This window comes from Molothrus ater, chromosome 6 (assembly GCF_012460135.2).
Source record: "Molothrus ater isolate BHLD 08-10-18 breed brown headed cowbird chromosome 6, BPBGC_Mater_1.1, whole genome shotgun sequence".
NCBI lineage: Eukaryota > Metazoa > Chordata > Aves > Passeriformes > Icteridae > Molothrus > Molothrus ater.
In genome coordinates this window covers 419,376-438,452 of record NC_050483.2, presented here as the reverse complement: position 1 = coordinate 438,452, position 19,077 = coordinate 419,376, and the positions used below count along the sequence as shown (strand labels likewise).

The 19,077-nt window shown below is 42.5% G+C and overlaps 1 protein-coding gene across 5 annotated transcripts in view; it reads left to right on the top strand.

Moving 5' to 3' along the window:
- The first annotated feature begins 9,366 nt into the window (after positions 1 to 9,366).
- The window catches only part of GALNT18 (polypeptide N-acetylgalactosaminyltransferase 18), a 230,976-nt gene continuing 221,265 nt past the window's right edge, over positions 9,367 to 19,077 (top strand). For 2 of the 5 annotated variants that reach the window (XM_036383367.2, XM_036383372.2), the window contains exons 1-2: positions 9,368 to 9,621; positions 9,764 to 10,029. In XM_036383367.2, coding sequence (XP_036239260.1) covers positions 9,795 to 10,029 — 235 coding nt within the window. In that variant the 5' untranslated portion in view covers positions 9,368 to 9,621; positions 9,764 to 9,794. Of the gene's footprint in view, positions 9,622 to 9,763; positions 10,030 to 19,077 lie in introns of all 5 variants that reach the window. The other 3 variants (XM_036383370.2, XM_036383369.2, XM_036383368.2) reach the window with 3 other exon arrangements.

Sequence of the window (19,077 nt, the reverse complement as noted above, 5' to 3'; positions counted from 1 at the left end):
AGCAGGCAGGCAAGGAGACTCCACGTGGGTTCTGAGGGTGCTCATTAGATGAGGGTTTATTGGGGGTCCCACCCCTGGGAGCAGCATGGCTTCTGAGGGAGAAGGGGGAAGGGGGAGGGAGGGGGAGAGAGGGAAAGCCAAGGCCAAGAGAGCCAGGGGCCAAGAGAGAATCTCGTCTCCCCTGCACAGCTTAACAGGGAGATTCAAAGTGGGCGTGGAATCAGACTTGGGCCAATGGGATGACAGATCCTTGATACTGCAGGGGAGGATCACAGGCTTGGAATAAACCCTACATTTTCGAGGGGTGAAACAGAGCAAACCATTTAACTAAAATGTAACACCACAGAGACTCAGGGTAGACCTCATTGTATGTTTACATTTTTCTTAAAATCTGTGGCAACGTAAGAGTAAACTAATCCACAAAACCATGAGGTGAAGGGGTGTAGTTGCTTGACCTTGGCCGGGTGCCAGGTGCCCACTAAGTCACTCTATCACTCCCTTTCCCAATAGGACAGGGGAGGGAGTAAGATGAAGGACAACCAGCAGCATGAGATAAGGCAGTTTTATTAGAGAAAGAAAGCAATTAGCAATAATCTGTGTGTGCATAAACTAAGGACAAAAAGGTCAGCCCTTACTTCCCATTGGCAGCGATGTTTGGACCCTTCCCTGCGAAGCAGGACCCCAGCATGCATAATGGTTTCTCTGGGAGGCAAAGGTTGAGGAATCATGAATTTCCCCTCTTCCTCCTCTCCCATTGCTTATATATCTGAGCTGAAGTCATATGGTATGGAATATCCCTTTGGCTAATTCGGGTCAGTGCTGTTTGGCAGTAGGCAAAACACTGGTCTGTTATCAACACCTGTGCAGCTGCTAATGCAAAGCACAGCACTGAGAGGGCTGTGGCCTTTACCTCAGTCAGACCCAGTACAAGGGGTTATATAAACCCGAACTGCCAGCATTACATGACGATTCCCTCTGCAGTTCATCAGAGCAACTCTGCAGCACGGCACAGGTGTTTTATTAGACATTCTTGGAGCAGTGTGATATATTCCAGGCCAAACCAAATAAAACCTTCAATCTCCTCTCATACCGTGAGAGCTGTTAAAATACCAAACTGGACTGGAAGTTTTCTTGCTGTGGAGTCAGTTTTGTTTAAAAATGGCACAAGGGCTTTCTTTTGTGTTCCTGGGTGGTGCTGGTGGTTGTGGTTTTTATGCAGCAAACGGATCAGAGAAAAGATAACTTCTGGATGTCACCAAATCCTTTAAAAACCAACCAAACAAAAACACATCCAAAGCCTTTTCATCTACCTAAGGAAAAGAATTAATTACTAACATACTCTAGGTATTTTAAGGTGAATTGTTTGTTTGCTTAAGCTGTGGCTGCAGTATCTGATGAAAAGTGTCATACAGAAAATCATTCCAGCAGTCTCAAATTGTAGAAACTCATGTTTCAGCTAAATGACATATTTGGATGTAAATTTGGCAAAAGAGCATTAATAGAGGCTTTTATGCATTTACTCTAAGCACTGGCTGAAGGACAGCTAGAGAATAGCTGGCCAAATCTCATCTTTAAAATGATTTGGATAATGTTGATTGGGAAATGGAAGAGTTAAACCAATTGATTTCACCAGCACTGTCCTTCAGTGGTGTCTGTCCTACCTTACATTAAACCAGTAAAGCAGAATCATACAATTTTTTATAATTTCTGGTTGAACAATAAACTTAACCTACAGAAGTACTTAATTCTTTCTAATCATCAATTTGAATTAAAAAGGACAATTACTTTTATGCTCCCTTTTCTCTGATCTCTGTTTGGAATTTACAGTCACTGCTGAGGTTCTACCTTTCTAATCCTCAGTAGTGGTTTCATTAACTCTCTTTACTCCACCATAATGCTCTTGAATGCTTCAGTGTCAATTCCTCTGAAGCAGTATGAAGATCCAAGCCTTCAGAAAATAAAGAATTTGGAAGAAATAATCGCCCCCTGTCTTTCAGGAATGGGAGAATAAGGAGTATTGAAGATTCTTAGGCTTCTTTTAAGGAATTTCTGTCCAGAAAATTAATTACCTAATGAGTAATTGAAGGAAGTCACTTTCCACCTATTTACGGATTTTTTTTTCTGAGACATCAGAGAATATGGATAATGATGACAGTTGATGCTGGATTTAATTGGGACTTGGGCTGCAAAGCCTTCCTAGGAGTTTGTTCTCCACTACGCTTAAGGATAAGCTCCATTCATGCATTAAAAACTGATTAAGACAGAAAGGACAAAGAATAGGAAGAAATCATCCATTTCCAAAGAGAAGACAGTCATGGGCAGGGGAGGTTGGGATCTGCATTGTTCAGCATACGTAGATGTGATCAGACAAGCGTGTAAATAGTGAGGACACCATAGCCTTAATAACTTCTAAAGCCAGATGCAAAAGGTGGGAGAAACCATGACCCTGAATGCCAAGCTGATGAAACAGCAAAATTACAGAAATCAATTGAAGTATGGAGTTCCTGTCATGTGAGAAGGGGCTGCATATATGAGACTCACATTGGCCAAGAGCCATCTAAGAAGGGGGTCTGTGATAGGCCTGCACAATATGTTCATGTTTCTTTGGAATATGAGAAAGTACTGGTTCAGAACTTTGTGAATTTGTCATTGCTTGCACAGCTAGTGTAACCAATCACTTGCAACAACTGACACAGACAGCCTTTAAGCCATTAAATTTGTTGAAGCTTTTCCAGGCAAAGCCTGGCAAGAGGGCTATTCTTACTATTCTTGTCCCTCAATATTCAGAGCCTGACAGTGTTTAGAAATAGGATATTTGGCTGCCTCAGCTCTTGTTTGACTTTGTATTACTATAGTTAAAGATAGAAATAAAACAGCATTGAGGAATTGCTTGAGAAAGCCAAGATTTCTAGATATCAAAAATTATTCTGCATTTACTACTTTTTTTTTTTTTTTCCTTAATCTGAATATAGAAAGATTCAGAAATTGAGTGGGCTGCAATGTCTGGAAATCTGTTTCAATTGTTTCCAAAGTTTAACACTCCAAAATGAAGAGACTTAAAGTTGCTTGGGGACAAGGTTGTCATTGGAGGGGTAGGGTGTAGACACAGCTTTGAGGGGAACGGAACATAATGCTTCTCTGAGAAACTGTAGACATGCCACTCACAAAGGACCATATGTTGCATCTTTTACTCCTGCTGGTGAATTGCTGGTCACACATGAGTCACTTGAGATGGATTAACTGATAGTTTTGAGGCAAAAAATGGTACAGTGTAATGCTGCCAGAAAAAACAAAATCACACCAGCACGTAAAAGTAGCTAATACAGCAGCATAGCAGAGATCAATTACAGTATGAAGTGATTTTTGATGGTTTTGATAGAAAATATTTTGGAAAGACAAATGGACAAGATAAGCTTGGCAAACACTGAGAATGGAAAATGGCATCTGAAAACAGAAAATACAGACATAAATTTTATAGCAGCTCTATCAGGGAGATGGAAAATGCCTTCTAAGCCATGAATCTGGTGATGGAGAAGACAACACTCACCCATGTGCTCCTAGCTCTTGGAGGTTGCTTTTTAGTCTAATCATCCTGTAGATGTTTCAATGTTCTTTCTGGCTCCATTCTGTTTCTTTGCATGAGGTGTTTTCTCGTTGCTTAATGTGCAGTGAGAGCTCAGTCCAGAAGACAGGATACAGTTCAGTTTCCCCCTCGAAACACTGTCAGCACTCTCTTGTTTCTGTATCTTCTGTTATGTTAGGTTTCTTCCTTTCAGTGCTCAGTGGATGGTTTGAAATGATGGAGCCCATGGCTTGGACAGGTGCACTCTTGGCTGGGTTAAGAACTGTCTGGACAACCAGGTCCAGAGAGTGCCAGTGTGTGGTGCCACATCCAGCTGGGGACAGTCACCAGTGGGGTTCCCCAAGGCTCAGTGTTGGGGTTAGTCCTGTTTAATATCTTTATTGATGATCCAGTCATGAGCATTGAGGGCTCCCTCAGTAAATTTGTGGATGACACTAAGTTGGGTGGGAGTTTTGATCTGCTGGAGGGAGGAAGGCCCTGCAGAGGGATCTGGACAGGCTGGAGGGATGGACTGAGGTCAGTGGTGTGAGATTCACCAAGTCCAAGCACCAGGTCCTGTCCTTGGGTCACAACAACCCCATGCACTGCTACAGGCTGAGGAGGGTTGAGAAGGGCCCAATGGAAAAGGACCTGTGGGTGCTGGTCAAGAGCTGCTTAAAATGGCCCAGGGTGTGCCCAGGTGGGCAGTGCCATCCTGGCCTGTATCAGCAATAGTGTCCCCAGCAGGACAGGGCAGTGGCTGTCCCCCTGTGCTGGGCACTGGTGAGGCCACACCTCGAGTGCTGTGTCCAGGTCTGGGCCCCTTAGCTCTGGAAGGACATTGAGGGGCTGGAGTGGATCCAGAGAATGGCAGTGGAGCTGGGAGGGTCTGGAGGGTAAAAGCCCTGTGAGAAGCAGTTGAGGGAGCTGGGGATGTTCATCCTGGAGCAAAGGAGGCTCAGGGGTGACTTTATTACTGTCTAGAACTGTCTGACAGGAGGGTGCAGCCAGGCGGGGATCAGCCTCTCCTCCCGGGCAGCCGTGACAGGATGAGAGGACACGGCCTCAAGCTGCATCAGGGGAGGTTCAGGTTGGACATCAGCAGGAATTGCTTCACAGAAGGGATGATTAGACTGTGGAAGAGGCTGCCCAGGGAGGGGATGCAATCCCTTTCCCTGCAGGTGTTCAAGAAAGAGCTGGACATGGCACTTGGTGCTATGGCCAAGTTGACATGGTGCTGTTCAAAGTCTGGAATGGATGATCTCGGACATCTTTTCCAACCTCAGTGCTTCCGTGACTCATGGATGTTAGTTATGTGAATGCCTTTGGATGTCTCTGCTCAGCACAAATTCACTCTCCTCCTCAGGAGGCTGCAGTGGCCATGTGGAGCTGAGTTTTGCTGTAGCTGGTGCTTTGCTGAGCAGTCTTTGCAAAACAGTGAAAAATGAGGAGTTCTGTGTGACCTAAATGAACTGGTGATTGCTAAAAATGTTACATAGGGCAATGTGTAAAAAACTAGTGTAAACTTAAATGTGGTGATTTTTAAATGAGGAATGGAAAAGATGACAGGGAATAAGGGTAAAAGGACAGAGCAGATATGACCCAAAGAAGGCAAGAGAGAGACAAAGAAAAAATGCCAGAGGATAAGGATAATGAGAATGTGTCCCAGCATAACAAGGAAAAGTAGTTTTTGTTTTTCTCTTGTCTTCCTCCATTCTACTTTTCATTCATTCAGTTCTTTTCCAAATTTTCTTCCTTTCTTTTTGTTTTGCATTCAGTTCCTATTCATTATCTGACAACATCCACTTACCAAATCCCTTACTCCAAAACCCAGCTTCAGAAAATGCAAAGGCATCTTTGCATTTCCTGCATATGTCTTTTTATGGTATAATAGAAGTTTCAGATCAGTTTAAAATCAGTGTTAGTGATGACTAGAGACAATAGATTCCAAAGATCATCAGATCACTTCCCTGAGGACTGAACACCTGACCTTTATCTTCAAAACAGAGAAAGCTGCCTCTTCTGAGGAGCTAAAACCCCAGTTTTATATTTTGAATTGTTGGGAAGATCTCATCTGCAGAACGGGTAATCTCTGCTTGAGATATACAGGTCTTGATTTGTGTGTACAGGCTCAGACATCAGAGCTTCCAAAAAATTACCTTCTCAGAGTAATTTAGACTTTCCTAAATTTATTTAGTCATCTCTCTCCACAATGTAAAATGCTTGTTGCTTAGTGAGTGTCTTTGGAATTTTTTATCAGCTTTCCAAACAAAAGATGTGATAACCATAGGTGAGAGGGAAGAAATAGAAGAAAATCTCCTCAGACTAGATAATAATGAAGATTATATCTCCACAAACTAATAGGATTTCAGCTAAGAATCTGAATAGAATGTGATAAAAATAAAGTTTAAAAGTTAAGCTTTTCCACTGATTTCTAATGAGTTGTAAGAAATTCGTTCTTATAAAAATTAAGTAAGTATTTTTGGTTCTGATGTTTCAAGCACCATCTTAGACATAAAAATGTTTTAACCTCCATCAAAATGCTGCAATAAAAATGCAGTTCTTAAACATTTCACTTCCATGAACTGTAATGATAAGTAAGAAATACTAACTGAATTACTTATAGGTCACTTTACATCTGCCACTTATCTTGCATTATTGACTAGATTGCGAGGTTAATATTCCCTCAGCACTGTTTGAAATGGTGCCCTATTACAGCAGTGTAGTTGGGGGAAATCTGCATTAAAGCTTGTAATACATACCTGTTTTAAGAAATGTGAAATAATTATGTTGAAATAAAAAATATAATATCATGTAATATAATATAATATAATATAATATAATATAATATAATATAATATAATATAATATAATAATTTGCATAGCATGACATAGCACAGCAGTATCAGGACAGGGATAAAATCAGGACACATATTTTAATAACCTGCACAGTAGATTGTACTGCCTCAAGCTTAAATACCTGAAGCAGAAAACACTACTTTCATTTAAGCAAAAATATTTCATAGACCTTGTGTTCCCCTATAATTTAAATGTTCAAAAAAGAAACATTTCAGGGTTTTACCACCTAATTTTCTCCCTGACTATAATGTGAGGCTGGCAGCATTTCTATTCTCCTATTGTTCCTTTTCCTGTTTTTGTTCCCATTAAATTATTGAAGTGGACTGATTATGTATTTATGTAATATGTCCCACAAAGGGGTCTCATCTGGACTGTAATACTAAACAATAAATCAAAATTACAAAACCAACCAATTTCTAAATGGCATACACTTAGATACCTCCAACTTCATATAAACCAATAAAAGAAGACTTTTAAAGAGACCTGTTTAGAATATTATTACCAGAGGCATGAAAGAAAGATTTTTTTTTTTTGGTGTGTATCAAAGCATCTGGAGGTTTTGCTATGAAGTCAATATTAAGAGTAGCTTCTGTAAAATCTAGGCTTAAGTTAGGAGACAGGAGTGCAGCTTTGGCTGTAGGAGAATGTGGTTATAAATGAAAATATATTTTAAACATTATCAGAGAGCTGGGAACAAAAGGCTAAAGAACTATGAATAGTTACTGTAGGTTAATCAATTATCTACTGTTATAAGCAACCTATTAAGGCTGTGAGACACATTATCCACCTTTTCCCAAATGGTTGTATCACTTATGGATGTGCTTACAGTCATTAGTAACAAGTACTGTTCTTATTTGTTTATAAAAGCAGTTAGTGCTTAGTTTTTTATACATTTCCATGGCAATTATGACTTATTAATGCTTGTTACTCATCCCTTACCTGGTCTGATTTCAGATAAGTTGTGCTTTAAATTGAGAAGTCCCAGGCTAAGTCCTGGATTCTGCCTAAATTGCTGAAGAATTTGTAGTTTGTGACTGCAGGCAGGGTTTACAAAGATTAAAGGAAGTGAAGGTAACACTATTATTAAAGGCTTCAGCCATAGCACTCAGTTGCTACCAGAAGCAAAGCTGTAACACTGAAGTATTACACAAAGACAGGAAATAAGAAAATAAATGATGGTGTAGACAAACATTTATTGCAGACCAAGTGGATTAACTGACTTAGAGGGTGGAACTGTTCTAATGTATTCTGTCAGTGTTTTGTCTTTTACAAAGCTTGAACTTGTTAATTGACTGCTTTGTCCGGCAAACTTCCCTGTATTATTGAAAATATTTTTCCTTAAAATCTAAATATTGTTTTCTAATTCAAATACCTTGTGTAATATATTCTAATTTACAAGGGAGTTATCTTGGGCTCATCTCTTCTAGTGTTACTTTTAAACTGGCCAAAATTTCAGTTAGTTTTCAGAGAGGCTTAGAAGGCTGAGAGGGCAGTTTGTTTTTTCAGCTTTGTTGGGACAGCTGACTGCAGCCTCTGTTGGTGGTGCTGGTTTGTATGTGTCTGAGTACTCATCATTTTTACTGTTTCTATGGAGTACCAACTGATGGAAAGGAAGAAGTCATTCTGCCTTTTGGCAGGACAGTTGTCTGCCTTCTCTCTTGAATACTGGGTCTCGCTTGAAATTTATTTAAAAATAACAGCCCGAAGACCTAAGACAAATCATCTGCTTTTACTTCTCTAAGGATGTTGCAATCTACATTGGAGCTGTTGAAGGGTTTGAACACTCCCATGTTTATGCTTCAGAGCAGTACGTCCTAGCACCTTGCTGGGCTTTCTGCACACTGGCAAACCCTGGTGGCATGATCAGTTCTGGAGCATGACTACAGAGTGCAGTCAATCCACAACATTTGATATTCTTGCTTTCATTGGATAAGTATTTAAAATAATTTTAGAATGTTAATTAACACGCGCTTCATTGTTTCTAATACTGGATATGCTGGTTATATTTCTGTCTTGAAACTATAAAAGAAAATGATCTCATACAGAACAAAAGTCCCTATTTAATAGGAATGGAAAAGATTAATCATGTGCCTTCTCTCAAATCCGTGAGATTTCATATTGAGAGGAATTTGCCTTTATAATGTGTTTTCAAAAATAATGTAAAATAGAGGTGAAAAGAGGAAAGCAGCAGGATATGCTGAACTAAATTGTGAGTTACTGATCCTGCCCCTGATACTGAAGCTAATTCTGGATGTTCTCGGATAGAGCGTGTCCCTACGGAGGTGGGGGAGGCGATTAACGGACGGATACGGGGCTCGCCGGTGCGGATGCGAGCAACCATTCGGCATTCCCAGCCCAACCTGGGCGGGGAGCGGGCACGCCGAGAGGCTCAAAGCCAAACACATGGCAGTGCTGGGGGGTCGCTGGGAGCCGAGCCCAAGGCACGGCTCCGGTTTCACTCCTCAGGCAAATGGACGCCTCTGGGTGCGAGCGGCGGCACCGCTGCTCTCGCAGCGAACGGCACCGGCGGCTGCCGCCTCTGCTGCTCCAGGACGGGGATCCTCCGCAGCCAACCCCGGGCACGGCAGGGAGGCAGGCAGGCAGGCAGGGAGGGAGGCAGGCAGGGAGGGAGGCAGGGAAGGAGGGAGGCAGGCAGGCAGGGAAGGAGGCAGGCAGGCCGGGAAGGAGGCAGGCAGGCCGGGAAGGAGGCAGGCAGGGAGGCAGGCAGGCAGGGAAGGGGGAAGGAGGCAGGGAGGGAGGCAAGCAGGCAAGCAGGCAGGGCAGGAGGGAGGCGGCGGGCCGACCCCGGCGCCGCTCGGTGCGGAGCGAGGAGCAGGTGGGGCCCGCTGCAACCCCGCCCCGCGGCCCCGCGCAGCACCGCTGCCATTGGAGCCAGGCGCTGTCAGTCTCGGGCCAGCCCCGCTCCCCGGCAGGCTCTCCCGGCGCCGGGGCTCCGCCGCGGCCGGTGGCGATGGGAAGCGGCGGCGCTGGGAACAAAGTTTGCCAGGCTCGGGCGCTGGGCTGGCCGCGTCCGTGATGCCCGGGGCCGGGGGCGGTGCCTGAGGGCAGCGGGCAGCCGGGCGGCGGGCACGCCTCGCTGTCTGCTCTCGGCACTGCCATCACAAACTTTCCGCGATTTTCATGTGCTCAAAGCCGGGATTCTAATTCTCAGCCCGCCCCGCCCCCACCGCTCCTTCTAGGTAGGCGACAAGTATTTTTTATTCTGTGGATCAGAGAACTTTTTGCATGGAAATTTACTGACTTCGGAGTGGTCTCCGTTTCGGGGAAAGGGGGAGAAGGGTTTATATTCATCGCAGCTTATTTTTGTTTTCTGGATCACAGGATTTCTGGAGCTATATGGAGGGATCTCAGGATGGTGTGCACCAGGAAAACCAAAACTTTAGTGTCCACTTGCGTGATTTTGAGTGGAATGACTAACATCGTCTGCCTGCTGTACGTGGGCTGGGTCACCAACTACATTGCCAGTGTTTATGTGAAAGTGCAGGAGCCGATCTCAGAAAAAAAGTTAGAGGAAGACAAAGGGGACACTTTAAGGATTATAGAAAGGCTGGACCATTTGGAAAATGTCATCAAGCAGCACATCCAAGGTACCACCTCACCCCCCCCTTGTTCGCCCTCCTCTTCCCTCTCCGCCCGCCGCTCGCTGTGTGCAGCTCCATCCCCTCCTGCTGTGTCTGTCGTGTCTGTCGTGTCTGTCGCGATCGGCAGAGCCATGGCCAGCCCGGAGCGTGCGAGATGGGCGCCGGAGCCCTCCCGGAGCCCTCCCGGAGCTCGGCGGGCAGCGGCAGAGCCGGGGGGCCCTGCGGGAGCCGCCCCCGCCCGCGGGGCTCGGCCTTGGGCTGGAGCCACCCTCAGCTCCTGCCTTGCCTTCCCCGAACAGGGCTCCGCCGGGGGCCTCGGAGCCAAGACCCGCTTCCCATCTTGCTGTTTATTTGTTTTTAATTTTTTTTTTTAATTTCCATTTGTTATTTTTCAAAATGGTTTGCAGCTAGTGGAATTCTTGTTCTCCTCCCCCTTTAAGCCCGACTCTGCTAATCCGTGCTGAGTCTCTGTGTTCCTTGGGATGATGAAGGTTTTCCCTCAGTGCTGCTGTAGTGCCGGGAGCCTCTTGGGATTGTAACTGGGGCGATCTCTCTTTATGTAATGCCTTTTAATTTGATCGCCTTTTAATAGTTGCCCTGGGAGAAAGGTTGAAGTGGGGAGGCACTGGGAGAGAATATGATTATTTCCTGTGAGCTCGGGATTTTACATGATTTATGCTTTACTGAGGGATCTTTAGTGTCTTCCTTTATACTTTCATCATTTGCATGGCATCACACCGTCACTCTCTCAGCCTGCCAAGTGAATTGGTTGGTGATGAGGCTTGGGGGTAGGTGAGAACCTGTACAAAATCTAGAGGAACCATCTTCATCCACTTCTGCATAACCTCCACCAAATACTCAAACTCCAGTACTAGTCTCTCCTAAACCTGAAGAAGAGTAGACCATGCCATGAAGGATACCTATCACCAGTGCAAAAAAACCTCGCTCACTTCCAAGCAGCTTTGACCAGCTGGTGTTTGGGAATATGAAGCAAATGGAGCGAGCAGGGTGGGTAGCCCCATGTGTGCTGGGCTTCGCTGCTTGTCAATACACGTAACTTGGTAGTGCTGTTAAAGCCCAGCTACTTTGCTTTGACTCATGTTAATATCATTCTAAATATGGCGTATCATCATTCATTTTGTATATGCACTCATATCTCAGATAGTCTTGTCATCTTGCTCAAAGTAAATGCTGCTTTTATAATTTTTCCCCTTTCTTCTCTGGAGAATGGGTTATAGCAGCTTCTTCAAGTTTTAAGTTCTATCATACAGTCCTTACGTTTGTCTTGATTCCTGAAATGGATTTTTAAAAGCAAATGTATTCTTGTCTGTGTGCCAGTGGAGTGCACTGTGGAAGCACATACGAAGGCAGGGATTTTCCAAAAGGCTCTGGCCAAGAGCAAGGTACACAAAGTTAATTGACTTCCCTTATGAGGCTGGGGCATAACTGCTTCAGGTTTGTTGGTGTGAAACTCAAATAGCCTTGTTTATTTTCATGGAAACTCTAACTTTTTAAGGAAATTAACCATATTGGTGCCTTTGGTCACCAGTTCTTAGAGTAGTAGAGAAAATGTTCACTTAAATCAGCGGAGAGTATAGCATGGATTAGAGCATAAGCTTTTTTTTTTTTTTGGTGACTATCCATAAGCCAAACCAGAGGTTTTTTTTCCTCAAATAATGCTTCTTTTAAAGTTGAAGAGAGTCTTTCAAAATTAACTAAGTGAACAGTTTGGTGATAAGTACTAAAATATTAGGGTATTAAAATAAAAGCTTTACAAGCTTCTCATGCCTTATTGAAACTACCTAGTCTTTAAGATAAATAAATGAATAAAATAAAAATCACAGATCCTTAGCTCAGAGTGGGTTTTCTGTACTTTTATTTGCCAAATAATTATAACTGGGGTTCTCACAGGAATTCCTGTGGCAGATACTGCAGAATAGGGTCTTCCTTTAATCAGATTTTGTTTAGAACTGTGAGACACTGTGAATTCTGGGTCATGGTGCAAAACTCACTGAAGTTATTGAAAGAAATTTCCCAGGCTTGACTGGGTTTGATTTGAACTTGAAGGCCAGCTTTAAGAAATTACATGTTTGAGAGTTGTTGCCAGAAATTGAGTAAACCAGCTGCTGTAATGGTTCTAGACATGGTTATAAGGGTTATCTGTAGTTTGCTATTAAACTTTTCCTTGCACCACTTCTTTTTTTTTTGTGTCAGACAGAGGTCTCAATAGCTCAGATGTTCTGCAATGCTGAACAGGCATGAAATTAGCACAGGTAATAGAATTACATTCCATAGGATATCCTGCAAATGCCAGAGCTTTAGCTGCTGCATTTTACACATGGGGTTACACTTATATTTCATTTTAATTTGCTTTCTGATTGTATGATTAGATGCCATCTGGGAATTCCTTTAGCATATAAATTACAGTGTTGTAATATTTTATCAAGTGTCCTGGAAATGAGAAGAAATAGGGATATGCCTTCATAAAAAACCCTTTTAAAAGTATGTATTTTAAAAAGACATTTTCATGGCAAGAAAAGTATCAGACTGAAAAGAGATTTCCAGATAAAAGAGGTTCAGAGGGAATCAAAGCTGGTTTGCCTGGTGTTTGGAAAGAACGGTATGGACAGGGAAATCCCAGGGCACAGAAAGAAGCTTGTGGAGCTAAAGCTGGATGCTGAAACTTGAGCTGCCTGAACCCTGGGAATCCTGAGTTCCTAGCTTGTGGCCAGACTCAGCTCACAAGATGGTTTTGGCCAAGTGACTTTACCTTTTTGCAGTGATGGTGACCTGCAGGATTTTCTATGGCAGTGTGTTGTGGGATTGTGGTGTCTGAATTCTCCACAACCAGTCCCAAGGAGATTCTCTTCCCCCCAGCCCAGCTCTTCAGTGGGAGGCATATGCTCCATGCTAGCAGGCAGCCCACTGAGAGAAACTTCTAGTTCCCACCTCCTTTGGAGGTTGCAGACAGGATGGTGTCTTTGTTGAGGTTACTTGTGTGTGTGTGTGTTTATGTGTATGAAAGAAACTGAGTAAAGGACCAGATGGGTAGCTTGATGAAATGCAGCCCTTTTCATGCCTGACAGAGGTCGGTGGCACATGGACTGTGTAGTAGCACTGAGCTCTATTCCCAGAAACTATACCTTAGAGGGCTGAGGTTAACAAGTGTTAAATGGGGTAGAAAAACTGTGTTCTGTTGAGTTCACAAACACCAAAGTGGCTCAAGAAACCCCAGACACTCTCAGGTTATTAAAATCAATATGAGAGTGCTTCAGACAGATCACAACATCTCCTTCATCTCAATAATGCATCATGCATTGGCTCTGACACCAAAAACTCGCCCTAAATCATATGTGCAGTTGGAAGACCAGGGGAGTGGGCAGGCTGCTCTTAATCTGATACTTAGTTTATATCAGTGACAAAGTGAAAAACACCAGCCAGAAGGGAGAAATGTGTTGTTTTCTGCAGCCTCACTTTAGGCCATCCCAGTTCATAGTTTAATTTTCCTTGAAAAACTAAGCTATGATTAAACCCATATCACTCAAAACACCACTGCACATCATCCTGTCTTATTACTCAATGTAATTTTCGTACTTTTCAGCCCTCCTAGTTTTAATCAGATGATGTTTTTGTTGTGGAATTATCTTAAAAGATTATAGACTGTGAAGTCTATGACATGAACTTGCTTCCTTGCCCTCACCCATTCTTCCTTCCAAGCCCTTGGACCTAAGCAGATTTACTAAACAGTTAAGACAGAGGCTAGATCTAAATTGAAGCTGTAACACACAGTTCATTTCTGGACTAGCTGAATTTTTAAGGTTGATGGATGGTTACTAAGATGTCTGTCTCCTAGTAGGACTTTGGTCCTCCATCCTTGCAAGCTGCTGCATCTGTTCTTATCAGTGGAATATCAGGCACTGTGTGGACTTGGGAAAATCTGTGAGAGAAGAGCTGTTTACATTGTCTTTCATTCTGCTGCTTAGAATGATGTGCTGTGTGGATTTACTTGAGCTAATATTAGCTATCCCACAGTTGGATATCTGATCACTGTCTGTGGTCAGCTGGGAGAGGGAGAGGTCTCAGTGTGGGATTCATTCTGTCCCTGTGTCAGGTATTGGGGTGAAACAATTTGCTCTCAGAAACTGCGTATTTTGAGCTTGGGGACTAGGTCAATCCACATTCTTAATTTTAGCCTGGGAAAATTTGAGTAAGTAAATGTCATATTTCTTATCTACCCTTTATTTCTTGATCTCAAACACAAAGTAGGATGTCTTGTGTCTTTTGCAGCCTGGATAACTAACTCTAGCTGGGTTCCATAAAGCCAGCTCACCAGGATTCAAATGGCTACTCCACCATGTCTCTTACTTCTGAGGTACTTCCCTTTTGGGAATAATTAATGGCTAAATCCCCTCAGCTTATTTCCCTCAAGCTCAAAAGCAATTAGGCATGTTTATCACTTGTTGCAGCATATTTATTCTTCTGAGAAACAAATGAGCAGCAAGCAGGAGCCCTGGGAGCACTCAGCTCTTGCTCCACTGCAGAGGGCTCTGTATTCCCTGTCTCTGAACAAGCACAGAGATCTGCTGTCCCAATGCAGTTAATTGCAATGGAAGCAACTACTTGCATATGTAAGAGAGACAGGATTAATCCCATTATTTTTCCTCTTTAGACTGTGACTTCTCAAGTCATTCTGGATGGCTGCATGTCAGTGCAGATTAATTGGGATTTAACTTTCATGTTCTTCCATGCTTAGGGATGAGCACACTAAAGAAACCTTAATATAGTTATTTCAGTTGGAAGACTTAATTTGCCGTGAATTTTCAAGGAAACTGGAGGTGTAGGTATTTCAAGGGCAATCTACTGAAGACTTAATATTGATTCTGTTGACTACACCTTGATTGTATGTTATTACTATTATTAAAATTAACTTTTTGGCACTTTGAATATCTTCAGCTCCCTTCTAATTGTATTCTTGCCAGTTCTTCCACTGAGGATTTATGTCACTGGGGTTAGGATGCAGTGGGCAAAACTGAGGAGTGCTAGTTTGGCCTTATTAAGGTAACTGGATTTCATTGGTGGATATTGAATTATTCTATTTTCTTCAGAATGAGGTTTCTTTTTTCAAATTTATTTTCCATTTTTCTGATTGTCATCTAGGTTGCTCTGTTTCTTGCAGTTTATACAATGGGAATGGCATGGCAGATTTGAGATTGTTTCTTTTGACAGAAGTAAGGAAAGTTTTATTTGGCCACGGGGTGAGAGTGAATGATAGCTTTGTAGTTGGGAAGGGAATTGATCTGGATTCCTTTTCCTTCAATCCTGACAATTTCTGTAGTTCACATGAAAGAAGTCTTCAACAGAAGGTTAAAAAAATTAGTCAAGAGCAGAGCTGTGACTTCTATGCCCTCCACAAATTCCCTCATTGCTAAGCTAGAAAAGTTTGCATTTTTCTCTGAAAAATACCGTTTTTGTTGACATTTGTTATCTCTGCATAATGGCCCAGCCTTTGTGGAAGGAGGGGGGTTTTCAGTGCAGTGTTTGAGCAGAGGATGGATGGGCTGAACAGGGATGGAGAGAGCTGTTCTGCTCCAGGTTCTGCACCCAGTGCTTCATTTGTGCCACTCTGGTGTCACTTTGGGCTGTTGCTCAGGTTGGCACAAGCAGCCTGCAGCTCTGCAGGGGTTCCAGCTGAGGGTTTTCCTGCCAGCTTGTTGTGCCCACTTCAGTACTAAATGAGTGATTTTTATCTGTAGGACCAGAATAGAGGTAAACACATCTGAAAAGAAACATAAAGCAAGACCTACACACAGCTGCTGGGATTTGTGTGTAATGTGTGAGATCAGCTTGGTGCTGGACTCTCATTCTCTCTGGCATCACATAAGGCAGTTTTTGCCAGTCTCCACCCAACATTGCTCCATTGCCTGTGACAAGACGCAGAAGCAGTTTACTTTAATTCTACCTTCAACAGACAGGTCTTGTCATCAATGTTACACTGTGAACGTGTGCATAAGTGTGGGGAGTGGTGGGGTAAGCTGATGTTATCTATTTGACTGTTAGAGACATGATGTATGAAGAAAATGTGTGGTGATTTAAAAGAGCAAATACTGGGCTCAGATCTTGAGACAGCGGTGGCAGTTTGAAGATGGCTTAGCTGCCATCCTCCTGAGGGTGATGGAGGATCCTTGTTTGTCTTTGGAATAGCCCAGGACCTTGATTCTCAGCTATTAATACATTATGGAATGTGGAAAGGGACACAATGGGACATGAATCCTCTGTAGCTGGTTAATGGCTGTTCTCATTGCATGCAGCCATAAGATTATGTTGTCAGCCACAATTGGCCTGGAGGTTGGAAAGTGGGCTCTGTGGTGTCTTGGGATTGTCCCTGAGTCCAGAGCAGTGAGGGGATTTACTGGTCCACAATTAACAAAATTAATGAAGTTTAATTTCTGACTAGTGCAAAAGTGACAACTAACTTCATATTGTGAAAACTAACTCCATTCCTCTGAGGCAAATCCCTTTTTATTGATCTGCTGTATTATTTTCCATTTAACTATCTCCAGAGGTAGTTTTCTGTGCTGCCCATGGCCTTGCAGTGCTAGCTATAGCCTCTTTAGAAACTTCTGGGCTCCTTCCTTTTAGGAACATGATAAACAGCTCACTAACAAGCTGCTGGATTAGTGTGGACAGATGCTCTGCATAGACACTGAAATTCTCAGGTACATGAATCTTAATGCTTTGACTTCCTGGTGCTGTTATATATACCTAAATCTATTCTATGGTTGTGCAGTGCAGATGTATTCTTGGTGAAACAACATTTTGTTTCTGTTTTCTACACAGTTTTTCTCTGCTCAACTGCTGTTTTGTACTTAAGGTTCTGTTTTTAACATGATACCCTCAGTTTTCTGAGGGAAAGGCAGAGATGTTTAGGAGCTGCAAACCTGATGGTTGTTATTACAGTTCTCCAGTGCTTTGAAAATTAACAAATGAGAATATTCTGATTTCTGTTTTAGAACATGAAGGTGGAAGGTCCAAGCTGCTACCTTGAAGTGCTCGGTCTTTAAAATGCCAATGTGTCTTCTCAAGTCTGTGAGGGATTCTTGCTATATTCGCTACTTCAGTTGTGTTTTAAAGACATGAGATTTTGAAAATATATTATTTCTATGACAACAACGCTGTGGCAGCTGGCAGGAATCCCAGCTGTCCTGTGATCAGTGCCATGTGAATGTGTAGTGGAAGCCCTGACTTGGAGCCTTCATCCCTATGGATAAGACCTGCAGGAGCAGGGCAGAGGAGGGGGATAGAGAGAGAACTGCTGTGGCCCCACTTTTACAGACTGTTGGTGGCAGATTTGACTGCTGGAGCTGCTCAGAAGAATCAGACACAAGGTCCCTTCTTCCCCCCAGAAGATGCTGAGGTGTGCTGCGGTAGCCACATCTGCCAGAGACACAGATTTGAGGCTTACATGAACCCTGAAGTATGAGCTTAGCTCTCCCAACATGCAGGTTTTAATTAGCCCATCTTAAATACCACACAACTGCCTAAATCTCTGCTTTTATGCTAAAAATTCAGGAGTTCAGTGACCTGGTGTTAGTAATGTCAATAGGGGTGTGGAAATCTTGTTGCAGTTTTGGTTTTGGCATTTCCCATCTCCTAAATCAAGCCCCATATTTTAAATGTGAATGTTTGAATTTTCCTTTTATTAGAGCTGTCACAGGTGATCTCTGAGAAAATAGGATTTCTATAAGCAGCTTTCTGGAGAGTATAAGAAAAAGATAGTATTTCTGTGAGTTTTTTACTTCATAGATAAATGATCATTCTAGCCTTCATTTTAGGGAGATAATAAAGATTTTTAGACTGTGTTACTTGCTCATATGTAATCTGAATCTAGCTAAAGATCTCTTTCATGAATCATCCAACTAATGCAGAGAATTACCTGTCCCTGCTTTCACAGTGGATTCAAATTGCTTTGAAGCTTTTCTTTTTGCATCAAGTCATGACTTGCCAGAGGCTTTGCAAGAAGATTTGGCAAGCTGGAGGTAAAAGCAAAACTTGTCAGATAAACTTTTCAAGCACTGCAGACTCAGTGAGTCTGTACTCATCCATTACAGGATTATCATTGCATTGAAATTAAGGTTGGAGAAAACATCTTCTGGGATTTCTCTGTGCACAGAATAAAAAGGGCTTACAGAACTGAGCACAGAACCATTTTAAAAATAACTTTGTTCTGTGTATTTGTCTTTCTCTGAGGTATTTGTAATTTTACCAGCTGTATATGGAATGATCACGTTATGCCAGCCTTTCCCTCTTCTACTTGTGCTAACAGGAATATTTTAAGTTGCTCAAGTGAAGGGTGTGGGAGTAGTATGCTGTAATTTCTGTGGAATTTCTGATTAGATGTGTTCGCATTTAACAGTTTGAAGGACAAGGAGGGTGAAGGGGCAAAAAAGTACAGCAAAAGCTACAGGCTGTAAAGAATACCTGAATGTTTTATCCTTTCTTAGTTGACATGAAATTGCAGTTATTGAGTAGAAACTCTGGATTCTGCACTGGTTTTATTGAAACTGGTGAAACTAGTGCTAGTGAGTTTCCATGTAGTGGAAAGAAGTGATGCACCATTTTTGATTCTCTTCTGAAAGCCTTTTGCTTTCCTGCCACTCTCAAAACCAATTTCACATCTAGTAGATTGCTAAAAATATTTTCTTGTTAATTAACCCCAAATCTTCAAAAATTGAAGACTTAAATCTATTTGCTTTAGATTATATGGATCTTATAAAACATGTGTAGCACCTTTAATGAAGTAAGAATTTTTTTTGTGTGCAGCCAGACTATCATAAGCAAAATACTGGGCCTGGAACCAAAATTGTGATGCTATTGGTCTTAAATATTATAATTGTGCATTGTTGTTTTGATCCTGCTTTTTCAGAGTTAGAACTCTGTGACTTTACAACATGATGTCAGCCATAAAGGATTATGACATCATTAAACTTAGATGTAACAGAATGAGGTATTTCAGCTAATGTTTTCACGTGGCTGTAAAGCTGTACAAGTTCAAAA